At 33.4% G+C, this 14,143-nt stretch overlaps 1 protein-coding gene across 1 annotated transcript in view; it reads left to right on the forward strand.

Moving 5' to 3' along the window:
- The window catches only part of LOC118749306 (proton-coupled amino acid transporter-like protein pathetic), a 202,769-nt gene that overhangs the window by 43,655 nt on the left and 144,971 nt on the right, over nt 1-14,143 (forward strand). The window contains exons 2-3 of the mRNA XM_036484103.1: nt 13,710-13,806; nt 13,874-13,938. Of these exons, the coding sequence (XP_036339996.1) occupies nt 13,792-13,806; nt 13,874-13,938 (80 nt within the window). The 5' untranslated portion in view covers nt 13,710-13,791. The remainder of the gene's footprint in view (nt 1-13,709; nt 13,807-13,873; nt 13,939-14,143) is intronic.

The raw sequence follows: 14,143 nt of genomic DNA on the forward strand, positions 1-14,143 counted from the left end.
TATTAAAAATAAAATATTAACAAGCCACAATAACATTGACAAATACAACTTTTATGTTATTTGTTTTGTTGTTTTAACTATGTATTAACTAATTATACGCTATTTGGGACCATATTAATGGTATAGTCTCAGTTTCCTTCAACCGAAAGCGAAAGTGATGAAACTAAAGGCAACAACGAGACTTCATCATTTGAAGGGTTTTGTTGGTGTTCTGTTCCGCAAGTGGCGCTATGCAACAAAAGCAGTTAAATAGCCCATTTTAATGGTGATAAATAGTGAAAATGGAGCAAAAAAATAGCAGCCTCAATTTGGATTACATTTCATCTCCTGTAGCGTAACCATGGCTAAGTTACAAAGACACTCGCATCGATTCGCAAAGACTATTGATGAAAAGCCTTTGCAAGAAGGCAAATCTTTGAGAGGATCCTCTTAAATTATTACTGTAAATAAATTATTAATTATTAAATTATTAATGTACGCATTGCTATTTCAAATTTTTTGCCCAAGGTGAGTAGAGTTTTGAACATTCTTTTCACAAATTAGTTTTAAAAAAGGTCGTATTCTTTTCAGGAGGTTATCAACGGTTTTTGGTAAATGTGTGCCTGAAAGATTCTGTTGATTTTTTTGAGCTCAAGGCCGGCTGTGCCTTAAAAATTATGCAACTATGTATTGTATGAAAGTATTACGTTTACCTGCACTGCCTCTACACTAGAGATGTAAATTTTCGGGGTTTTGTCGATCCCGGGATTTTCGGGATCTGAAAATACAATCCCGGGATCCCGGGATTGTCCCGAAATTCAGGCAAAAGTGCAACACATCTGTGATCATCCTATTATAGTATTTTAAATCAGATTGATATAACAAAAAAAAAGTACAATTGGTTGTAATTCATTTACATATTTATTAAGGCGATAAATCAGTATTTTCAATCAACAAAAAACAAACATAAAATTTTACAAACATATATGTATGTATGTACATATCCTCATTAATTTATAACATAGTTTTGGTACTACAAGTACAAATGCATATACGGTCACTCACAGAAATATTTTGCATAGATTTTATTTTGCAATATTCAGAATATTTTTCATGGTATCTTTTTTTTTGTTAATTTAAAAAAATATACATATATGTATATGCAATTTTGAAGTTCCGAAAACATCCCGTTGACATTTTATATTTCTTTTTTTTGCTACAAAAAAATTCGTTATAAGGAAGAAAATGCCCAACATCGTCAGTAAAAAAAATCAAAAATCAAGGGAGTTTTTAGCAACTTTAAAATTGCACTTTATTGTATTAAATTGAATTGGCTATAAAACTGCATAATAGAATTTTTTGTAAAAATTACACAGGCCAACAAAAATGAAAAAAAATGTTGGTGCGACAAATATTAAAGCTATTTTTGATAGACTTTTTTGTGCTGATTACGAATCCGTAAGTACAAAGGATCCAACACGTACAGGTTTTGAGAAAATCGAGGTCAAAGTGTAAAAAAATCGGACTTTTGCAATATTTGAGAAGCTCTAGCAAAGAGTAAAAAGGTGATAGAACCTTCTAGATAGGCTTATATTAAAGCAAGAACCCTCGACTACTATCCTTGAAAATACCATTCCTGCACATTGAATTTATGGTCACTTATAGTCATTTATTGAGGAGTCAAATTTGACTTTTGGCGAAGTTTGAGTCCCTTCCGCAATTAAACAAAAGGTTATAGAACCTTCCACTTAAGCCTAAATTAAGGCTTGAACTTTCGACTACAATCCCTAAAAATACCATCTTTTCGTCTTGACCCTAAGATCACTTATAGTCGTTTATTGAACAGCAAAAACTGATTTTGGCAGCATTTTTTTTTCAATAGCACAATTTGCCAGCATTTTTTTTATTGTTCAACAAATGACTATAAATGGCCATCAAGTAAAGGTGCAGGGATGGTATTTTCAGGGTCTAGGGTTTTAGCTTTAAGTTAAGCCTAAGTGGAAGGTTCTACCACATTTTTACTCTTTGCTCGAGCTTCTCAAATATTGAAAAAACCCGATTTTTTGACACTTTGACCACGATTTTCTCAAAATCTGTACGTGATGGAATCTTTATAATTACGGATTCGTAATCAGCTCAAAAAAGTCTATCAAAAACAGATTTAACATTTGCCGCACCAAAATCAGTGTTGCCCTGTGTTATGATTAAAAAGTTTGATATTTTTATGATAATTTGATGAACTTGAACCACCAACTTTCTCTAAAGTGTGAAATTTTGATTTACTTGATTTTTGTTGTAAAATGAGCTATATATTTTTTTTAATTAACAAAAAAATACCATGAAAAATATTTTGAATATTGCAAAAAAAATCGATGCAAAATATTTTTGTAAGTGACTGTATTTGGTACAGCAGTAACTGCCTATGTAACTATATACAATTTTTTAAATCACTGTTTGAGATCAATTTAAGATATTATCAGTATATTTAAGTAAAAATAAAAAAGTTAACACATTTAAGTAAACAATAAATATATAAGTGCATCACCTATTCCATTTTGAGCGAAGCAAAATTATTCCTTCTTTTGATGGTAATGCGCACGTAAAGAAATTATAGCATCAAGGGTTGCAAAAAATTCTTGTTTTGCCCTTGAGAGGGGATATTTGTGATAAAAATTTAATTGGCTAACAAAAAAATTGTTTCCAGCAATCCCGGGATTTAAATCGACTAATATTCGGGACTTAAAAAAGCCCGGGATCCCCAGATCCCAGGATCCCGGGATTGACATCCCTACTCTACACTAAACCTAATTTTACAAGCTTTAATTTATTTTGCTCATCTCGCAGGACAACGAAAACGGCTGCCATTTTATGTAGGTATATAGATAATTAGATACCATTCGGAAAAAATTTCACTTGCAGTAATTTCTACGTGGTAAGTGCTCCTCTATTATTTGGTTTCATAGGGATTTGGATTCCATCCTCATTGAAGTAGTAAGGAAATTTCGCTGTACTGTATAAATAATATCGGTAGAGAATTGGGGAATACTGAAACCTTAAGTGAAAATGAAGTGTTTTATGAAGACTAACTGCCTTATGAAGCTCTCCTCAAGGCATATCTGCGAGACATGTAGTATTTTTTTTTTAATTTACGAATTTCGATAATGCCATAATTAATGGCTAGATGAAATCATTTATGTACATATGAACATACATATGTTATTATGTAGCTCATTTCAAGGGGGAGGGGGCTGAGTATGGTAAGCAAATAACTTGTTTCAAAAGCAAGCTAATTGGACAATGTTTTCGAGTACTTCTTAAACACATATACTCATCATTTGAACATAAAAAACATTGCGTGATAAAGTCTGTCTTACGAATGCTAAGTCATATTTTCACATTTTATTTACTGACTTTACAATTTTTTTAACGGTTGGCATCATTTTACATTAAAATAGTGCAATATTTTAGCTGCTATTAATTTCGCACAGAAAAAGTAATCATTTGACCTAATGTGCAGTGGTCAAAAAATTATAGCCGAACCACTTTTTTCCAAGCTTTAACGTATTATTTTTGTTGTCATTGAACTTTTGTTATTTTTTTTTTACAAAAAATATAGTTCATTCTTTAACAAAACCCGTGTAAATCCAAGTTTCCAAATTTGTGCAATATTAAAAAAAAAAATCAACAAATTTTCGTGTAAATTTCGAACTTTTTAAAAACTCTAAAAAATAAATCGAAATTTTTAGCCATTTGAAACTCATACTTTATTCTACTAGAATTCAATGCGCCACAAAACTGCATACTCAGAATTTAATTAAAAAACTCGAAATTTTAACGAAAATTTGTTGAATTTTTTTTTTTTTAATTGTATAAATTTTTAAGGCAGTGTCACTCGATTGGTACATTTGTACAGATTTGTACATTTTTATATTAGGCTATACGTAAAAAAATGGGGTAATTTTGATTTTTGTAGTCAAAAGATTGGTACAGCGATGTTCTATTGAAAAATTTCAACAAATTAATTTTCGTGATTGGGATAAAAAACAAGTGAAAATTTGGTGCGGCTATAATTTTTTCGACTACTGTACATAAGTTGACTATGATTACTCGGCCGTGCTATCATAGTAGCACAATGCCACTAAGCGCATTTTAAAATTTTCAGGCAATGCGATTATCGATTATATTTTTTGTTGTTTGTATGAAATATTTTATTTTTATCAGTATTTTTCTTTTAATCAAAATATGTTGAAATAAAAGTGAAATTAAAAAAAATTTTGCCACAACGTTCCGTTAAGTTAAGTTGCCATAATCAGGCTTTTAGGGAATCGAAATGAAACAGATTTCGACGTGGCATTAAGTTACGTTAAGTTTCGGCTGTTCAAGCTGTATAAGCAACACCCATTTAACAAAATTTTTAAGAGAGAACGAACGACGCTTGCAGCGAAATCTTCCCTCTCGTAATTTTAGCGAATATTGATATTGCTCGTAAGAGATCGTAAACAAATTCTTTCACCTCCCGCCAGTATTACTAGCTAGTTTCTTTAATTTTTGTAGAAAATGTATTTCATTTAAACTTTGCCCCATTACTTCTTGATAGTGATAACTACTTATACCCTGCAGTACGCAAGTGTCCCCATGAAAGAAAGTTACTAGTTCTGAGATAGTATCTAACAGAACAAGACTTGATTGAATTTAGATTTCTGCTGGCAGACGAAGTGTAAAAAATGCAAATCTTCTGTGCAAGCATCAACGTGCACGAACAAAGTATTGCGTTGTTGTTGTTTAAGCAACATTGGCTCTCGGGTCGCTCGGCTACAACAATCGCCAACGGACGAGATTTTTCATTTAGTTTAGCTCTGAACTGTCTACATTAGAATGCTTATGGGGCAACTGTCTACCGCCAATGATATCTCCATTATAAAGTAGACAGTTTCGGGGATTGAGCGGGAACTAGTGTTGTGGAAAAGGGAACGCATCTTGAAATATTTTTGGGCTAGAGAAATCTCCTGCAGGGTATATCTTCACATGTAAACAAATGTGTGTGCATACAAACATACATACACTTCGCGACACTTGATTACCCTCACTTACATTTTCTGAATATTTTCCATTGTAGATGGGTTTCGAAAAAATGTCGTACGCGGCAAGGCAGCGATTATCTGTAAGCATATTTTTTAGTGCCAGTATTAAAAAAATCAATAACTTTAAACAACAACAACCGCTTGCATGGTGTTTTTCGACTCGCTATGCGACACTTGATTACCCTCACTTACTACTATAACTAAAATAAAGGACAAACAACAAAGTTTTTGCTAATTTATTATTATTAATATATTTAGTTGGACCTCCATCCATTCTTACATATAAGTTCAACAAGCCTGTTTGGCAGCGAATTGTATAAATTTTGAATAAAATTAATTGGTATTGAAATTAAGGCAGTCTCTATTGCATCGATAAGTTCTGATCTGGAGTGGTACTGTGTCCCTTCGGTATAAATCTTTCGCGACAACCATCCCCACACATTCTCAATGATGTTCAAGTCTGGGGACAACGCTGGCCATTCAAGAACATGGATATTTTTTTCACTAAACCATTGTTTAACCCTTCTCCCTGTGTGAATGGCAGCGTTATCCTGCTGAAAAATCCATTCTTGGTTGTTGAACATTTCATCGCAGTTAATCACTTCCGTTTCCAACACCTCGATGTAATTATTTGCATTTTGTCGACCCTCCAGAACTCATAAATTTATTGCCCCGTAATATGAAATTGCTGCCCATACCATCACCGAACCAACTGCGCTGTGTCGTCTGGACAAAAACCTCTCCGATTTTCTCAAATAGTGAAAATAGTGTTGGAAACCATCCGGACCGTCAAATCGAATTTTTTTTCGTCCGAAAAAATAACGGTTTTCCATTCATCGCGCCAGTGTACGTAGGTACGAGCATACTCTAAGAGCGCATATCGGTGGCGTTGAAGCAAGCATGGTTTCTTTTGCAATTTTTTGCATCTTAGATGAGAGCACTGCTTTATTATTCGTTGAATGGTCTGCACACTAGCCGTAACTCCTACATTTGCACCGATTTGTCTGGCAGTCGCTGCAGAATTCGACGATTCTCGCAAAATTGCTCGTTGTTCTCTCAACGTGGTAGCTTTTGCAGTGCGTCCTTTTCGGTTTTTGCCATAGTTTTCGATATTATTCAAAAAGTTATTAATCACCCATGGATCGCGGCCAATTTTACGTGCAATTTCACGGTTGGACAGGTTGCTTTCCTTTAGGCCAAGGATTTTTCCTTTCTCGATCTCCGTTAAGATTTTTCCGCGTTCCATTTTTAACACTAGGGATTGAAAAAACCGCTTAATTTGATATTACTCAGTTTATTATGACCACAATGCAAAAATTATCTTACATTGTTTTCAAAGGCTACTGAGAAACAACCAAAGTGAAGGTAAACAAGTGTCGCGCTTGCAGGTTCGTAAAATAGGAGAAAAGAGTTATTTACCGTTGACCTGAGCAGATATTTAGAATATGGCCACAGAAAAATGTACGTTAGTTGCCATTTACGCGTATAAGATTTTTTTTATGGATGCCACCAAAAAAAAATAAAAATCGTGAAAATTCAAGCGAGGGTAATCAAGTGTCGTTAAGTGTATGTATTTACATATGTGCATATAACGCAATCAACTTGACTGCAAATATGAACTTTTCGCTAAACGCCATTAGTTGACCTTAGCTCAAAGCGATAAGATTATCTTTACGTTTCTTGCTGTTTATTTTTGCACAAAGTTTTAAATTTGGATTTACATATACGGTACATATATGGTCAACGTTTTTGTATTTAACGTACATTTCTGTTTATATTTCTGAAACGTTGTGTAAAACCGAAAGTTTTCTTTTATCCTGATAATAAACCCCAAAAGCTACATTTTATATACAGACACTTGTTTTCTATCTTTTGTTGTTTTACAGATAAATGTGGTTTTAGGTGGCCTTTGACGTTAAATTTTTTGGAAGTCAGTTATATATAACGTCACACGTAAGGAAAACTTGGCGGATCCTGCAAAGTTAAAAATTCAACTAAAGTATTTTAATAAAGATAAAGGTTCAAAAAAACTATAAAAATATTAACTTTTGGAAAATACACGTTTATAACAAATCTATAAATCGAAATATGTATGTAGTCGATACTTACCATACCTGACTATATTTTCCATTTTGATCGCATGCGAGGCACAAGAGAAATTAACACCCACCGCATACATTGGATGTCAATCGGCACTTGTTTCTAGATCCGTAAGATGTATGTATATCAAAAAAATATATCAAAGTTGACGGGTGAGTTGAGAAATATTTATTTTTTCGCTCGTTCTCAAAATTTCACCATATCCATTTTGTTATACATATGAGAAGCTATACTTTTATAGAAACTTAATGAACATTAATCTATCCTCACATATCAGTGCACTATGTGTAATTTTACCCATTTTCGTGGCCAAAATTAATTATGGCCAAACCAGTACATTATTTAATTAAACCAAATTTTTTATTGATTGGAAAGCGATTTCCCACATTTAAAAAAAAAAAATAACCCTTGATAACCGATGGGTCACAAGGGGTCTCTTTTTAATCTGTGGTTTAATTGAAGAAGTTAATGCAGTTTTTTTAATATTTATATTGAAGAAAAAAATTCCCGCTTAGTTACAATTGCAATTTATAAAGTGGCTAATTTTAAAAATAAATTTGCCAAATTATATTAATTTCGATTGAAAAGCTGAATGCTCCGAATTTCCTAATTTGTCTTCTGAAAAGTTAAAAGGAGTAACCTTTGCAGCAACAAAATTGTGAACAGCTTTTTGTCTCCTCTTTGTTGAGTTCTTCCCTCCAAATAGTCCACTAGTGACAGTATAAAGAATGATTAAAAAAGAGCAATTTTCTCAGAAAACGAAAAAATCGCCACATGAAATTGGTAGATTAAACTCAAAACTCTTCACTTTACACATTTTTGATAGTCTTAACACGTCAAATACGGCCAACATTTTAAAAGCATATTCAAATATAATTTTTAAGAAAAAATACTTAATTGAAGGTATATTGGAAGTACATACATATGTATGTTTTTTCACTCCAAAAAATTCTATAACAGTTAAGGATCTTTAAAGTACTTACTTTTCTGTTTATCCCTATATATTTAGTAATCTTTTAGATAACTATTAACTTAAATATGGTTCTCCGAAAATAGCTAAAACTAGTAAGAAAGTCTAACATTAGCCGAACATTAAATACCCGGCGCAGGTATTAAATATATATTTTTTTTCACCTTTCCGAAAGCTACCGCTACATGGTAAACCGGGGTGTGTCAATTTTGAGTAAATTAGGGTCCTTAAATTTCGAAATATTGAAGTTTCAAGCATTTCTGAAATTTACCGTTATATTAAAAGCTGCCGTAATTTTAGTCCGATTTCAATAATTTTCAACATTTTGCTTTTATGTGGCAAGCACAATAACCATACCGAGTTTGGTACAAATTGATATAACGGTTATCGAGATACATATATGTGATCATAAGTGTGCGGTGCCACGCCCATTTTCCGAAATTTTATCATAAACGTATTTCTTGGTAAAGAATTGTTGCAAGCATTAATTTTGAATAAATTAGCTTTAATATTTACTGATTTATCGAAGATTTCGTATTTCTCTAAATTACCCTTATATGGAATGTGGGCGTGGTTATTGTCCGATTTTAGAAATTTTGGTACGCTGTACCAAGGCCAATAACTGTGCAAAGTTTGGAAGAAATTGGTGCAACGGTTACCAAGATATTTACATGTAACCATAAGGGGGCGTGGCTACGCCCATTTTCCAAAAATTTATAATATTCTTATTTTTCGTCTAAAAATTATTGTAAATATAAATTTTGAGTGAATTATCTTTAGTAGTTACTAATAGTATTTCTGGAAATTACCGTTATATGGGAAGTGGCCGTGGTTACAGTCCGATTTCGCCCATTTTCAATACCAACCTACCTTGGATAAATGAAAACCTACATACCAAATTTCGTTGAGATATCTCAATTTTTGCTCGAGTTATCGTGTACACGGAAGGACGGACAGACGGACAGACGGACATGGCTTAATAGACTTCTCTATTCATTCTGAGCATTTATGTATACATTTGTCTATATCTAATTAATATACCCTTGTGCACAAGTGCACTCGGGTATAAAAAGGAACACAAAATCGAGTCCAATATTTCACTCACAGACAACGTCTTTGGCCACCTGCTAACCAGTTGTCGTTCGTTTTTTTACAAAAACAGAAGACACCGTTATATAAACCTTTTTACTTAAGACGAAGTTTCCCAAATTCTAAAAAATAAATGTATGTCACAAACTGCCAGAAAGATGACACCGAAATTTTACACCATTTTAAAAACTACTGCGACGAATTTTCTGAATATTCCTATTTGAATGATGATGCTGAAACAGATTCAAGGAGTTTAGCTTTAAAATGCGATACTAACAAAACTGAAAACTACAAAGTGAAGCATACAAATCAATAAGTAAAAATGTTATTAAAAATCTTTTAATTTTTGTTTTTGCGGGTGTAACGGCCCAGTTATTAAGATACCTTAGGTAAAAGTTATTTTTTGGTTATGATGAGCTACGAAATGTGGTTCTCTGTTAATGAGATTCCATTTAAAGCTTAAGTTCAAATTGCACTGTGCGATGCTCCACAATACCTGGGAAGTGATGTTATTTTTCTTGTAGGGCTTATCGAGTACAACATCGGTTTGATCGTCGGCTTAGCTACAGGCTTTTAAGTGTGCAAAGGTGCGAAAAACCGGAAGTAAATATTTTTGGAAGTGTTTGTGAAATTTCATATTTCGATTCTTGTTTTACTCGACAAAACTTACAAGAAAACTATCATAACTTCGCAAGTATTTCTACTTTATTCTTTTTTGTAGCGCTGTCTTATACTCACAAAATTTCAGAATTTGCTTGTGAATGCAATCAATTTTTTAAAACAAATTACGCCAATATCTTTGACTTTAAATGTTTAGTCGATTACTGTTCATAACCATAATGATATTTAAAATTTTTTTAACTTCATGAATGGTAATTCTTTGTATGAATGAGTACTTACGAGTATATGCTTATAATTACAGCCACAACGATTATACATACATATGTACTTACTTTTATTATAACACCTTTATATGAAATAGTACAAAATGTCGATTATTAATACGAAAGTTTGTCCTCATTAATAAGACCATCGGGTTTCATATAAGTGTAAATATTTCTCTTTAACAAGTTTTCTTGCGTATGGCCGCTGTGGCTGAGTAGTTAGAGGTGCGTACTACCACTCCGGTGGAACTGGGTTCGATCCCTGGCCCAGGCAGCATCCAAATTTAAAAAAGTCAGCGGTCGCCCCCCGGCAGGCAATGGCAAACCTCCGACTGTATTTCTACCATGAAAAAGATCCTCATAAAAATCCATTTGCCGTTCGGCGTAAAATTGTAGGTCCCATTTGTGTGACAACATCAAGACGCACACCACAAAACTGTCCTGTATTGAAAATGTCCTTTTAAAATTGTATCCTTGAAATTTCGTAATATTTGTTTTTTTAAAAAAATTATATATTAAGGACTTATATAAACTCGATAACATCCTCGAATTTTGTATTTCTATCTTTATCAGCTTAAAAAATTACGCAATCGTCCTTGTGAATCAAAAAATTTTAATTTTTTTTAATTCTTACGAAATTTCCTCTTGCATTTGGTACCCATATTTTTATTATACATTGCATTGAATTTTAAATAATTGTTGGAATTAATCATATCATTGAAATTACAAAGTCGTTTAAAATAAATCCTGACGTCAGAGAGAAAAAATAAAAAGGCCACTTTAAATAAAAAACTAGGTTTCAAACCCATTTATTTATTATTTATTTTATGGTAGCAGAGCTTCTCAAACAATATAGAAGCAATTTTTTCGATGATAACGACATCCCGAAAATTCCGGGATCGTAAAAAGCTGAAAAATTAACATCCCTAATGTATACACCTATTTAAGTACATTCATAGGTTCAGGTGTGAAATGCCATTTCTGGTTATATAAATCATTTACTCTCTACAGAAAGTAATTACGACGAAGAACAATTGTTTTCAAAGTCAATGTAAATAATTAAAATTGCATTAATTAGTTGCAAATGCAGCGGCGCGCAGAAGTATTCCGGGGCAAAAAAATAGAGCTCACACTACTACACAGTCGCTCAGGTATTGGCGTAAACAATTTGGACCAGTTTTCGTTTCATTCAGTAGTAAGTCACTCCAAAATGAGTGAAAACAAAATTTCCGTTGTAGTTTTGCATTTTTATTTTCGCTATCCTAGAAAAACAAAAATTAAAAAAAAAAACATTTGCATGAACAAATAACCAGAAAATCAGAATGAGAATGAAATCTGGATCTGGATTTTTGACACATAATTGCCGGCGAGCATGAACATTGGGCTTGTAAAAGGGGTGGGACGTGAGTGAAAATACGGAACAGGTTTGAAGCCAAGCGGAGTAGAGTAAATTTTAAATATTTCAAAAGCCGGTATAAATCTACCTCGAACGCTGATATGGGGATTCTTAACGTATTCTTCTTACCGATTTTTCTGGCAGGCTGTAGGTGTGTTTTTGGTTCAGTGTCTTAGTGTATTTTGAATAAATTATAATAGAAACGAAAGAAATTGTAATAGAAACGGAAGAAATTGTAATACAAATGGAAGAAATTGTAAAAGATATCCAGCACCACTTAAATCTACATTTCAAACTTCGTACAGAAATTGTGAAAATTCAACAAACTTTAACAATTACACCCAAAAATTTAAAAATTTGTATTCAGAACTTTTATAAAATTTTTAGGTTTGCAGTTTTAAAGCCCATTAAACTTGAGTAGGTTAAAGTGCAAATTACAAGACGCTGGGAAATCGCCTTGATTTTTAATAATTTTTTTTGGCTGACGGTGTTTTGCATTTTCTTCCATATTAAGTCTACTCGACAATTACTTTTATATGGAAGAAAATGCCTGGCACCGTCTGCAAAAAAAAAATATTAAAAATCGATGCGATCTAGCGTCTTTAAATTTGCACTTTAACCTACTAAAATTAACTGAACTATTAAACTGCATACATAAAGTTTTTTTAAAAACTTTTAATAAAAAGTTTAAAATTTGTGGGTGAAATTGTTAAAGTTTGTTGAATTTTCATAATTTTTGTACGAAGTTTGAAACGGGACTTATGTGGTGCTGGTTATGGAATGTGCTAGACCAGAGCTTCCTAAACCTAGGGTTCCGCAGAAAAGTCACCTGGGTTCCGTGAAATCAATTTTGGTATGAAATAGCACGGCGCACACTGGGGCCGCCCCATATAAGCGGGTGCTCAAAATTCTGAAATCATTTTCTTTCCATTAGACTCCCTTGAACTACTTTTTAAGAATAAATTTTTGACGTCTTAATCCATTATTGAACATGCATTAACCCATTGGGGCCCCAGTTTTTTGTAATATCTTATGTTAAGTTAATTTGATTTTATTATTGTGCAAATTATGAATAATTTAACCCATTTACGACTTTGACTTAAGCCGTTGATGACCATATTTTAACCCATTTTTTTATCGAGTATTTCCCCAGCTAATTTTATTAAAAATAGGTAAGTTTAGGCTACAATATTATCAGGAAGAACGAGTCCTTTCGATTTGAGGATAGCTTTATCGCCGCGGTCGGTTTGAGCTGCACACAGAAAAAAAGTTCTATTAACACCATGACCGAGACGCAATTATCTATTTTTAAGTATATGTACATATGTTCTCGTGGTTGGTATGATTGCCGTACTGATGTAACAACACCAAGACCTACATAAATGCCCGTCCGCATACAGCTTTGGCGATGCGTTGGCGCTGGTGTCGCTTTGACAGCAGCGGCTTGCTACAATGAGCGCTTAAAAACTATATTTCTTGGCCGAATTTGATCAAAAAGAAAAATTAGTTTACATAATTTTGATTATTTGGAACAGCTGACGAACGACGCACGCGAAAAGTTGAGAGTTGGCCATCTTTCTGTTTTGCTTTTGCGTTGGCGTTGCCCAACTTTGTTTATGTGGAGACTTTCATATAAATGCATGTATTCATAGTCAGCTGTCGAAGCGACAACAACGCCAACGCAACGCCAAAGTTGTATGTAAACGGGCCTTAAGAGCGTTGAGCTTGCGCTTGACAGCTTGTTTTTCTCTAACTGGTATGTGTTGTTGGCCGCTGTAGCCAAAGGGTTAGAGGTGCGTTTTACCACTCCAAATGACCTGGGTTGGAGCCCTGGTCAAAGCAATATCGCAAAAAAATGTAGAACAAAGTTGTTTCTTAACAGCGGTCGCCTCTCGGCAGGAAATGGCAAACCTTCGAGTGTATTTCGAAGGCGGCGTAAAACTGTAGGTCCCTCCATTTATGTAACAACACCAAGACGCACACCACAAATCGGAGGAGGAGCTCGACCAAACATTAACATATGCCTTATCGCCAATTTATTATTAAATCACCTAATTTACCCAAATTATTTCTTAAAAATGCTTGACATCCGCATTCGCGGATGTCTAAAATTCCACATTCGCAGCATCCCTATTACATATGTACATGCAGATGAGCATTTTAATTTAATTTGTTGAATAACTGATTTTTCTAATTTATACTAATTGCAGTATTAAAAAATCGGAATTAGAGGGGTAAATTCGTACGTGTGCGTGGCTATTTGCTTGAGTGCAACAACAGAACAACGGCCAAATGGTGAATATAGCGGTATGTGTCTTTGTTTTATGAATATTATGTGAATATATAAATAACTTTTAAATCTCTAAATTTACAGGACAGCGGTGGTAAACATGCCCCACAAGAAATGGAACAATTCCTGCCTGGCGATGGCACTACCAAGTGAGTAATATTATAGTATTCATTCATTTAACCCTCTGCAATTGACGTGACCGAAATTTCCCTACTGACGTTTAGTCTCTCATACACCAATCTTTCCAGATCAAAATATATACATATGTTAGATATATGTTGATAAACTTTTTTTTCGATTTAAAGTGGAAATTCTATAAATATTTTAAGTACTCATTAATGAAATAGTCATATA

Source organism: Rhagoletis pomonella, unplaced genomic scaffold (assembly GCF_013731165.1).
Source record: "Rhagoletis pomonella isolate Grant_MI unplaced genomic scaffold, Rhpom_1.0 Rhpom_scaffold_00014, whole genome shotgun sequence".
Taxonomy (NCBI): Eukaryota; Metazoa; Arthropoda; class Insecta; order Diptera; family Tephritidae; genus Rhagoletis; species Rhagoletis pomonella.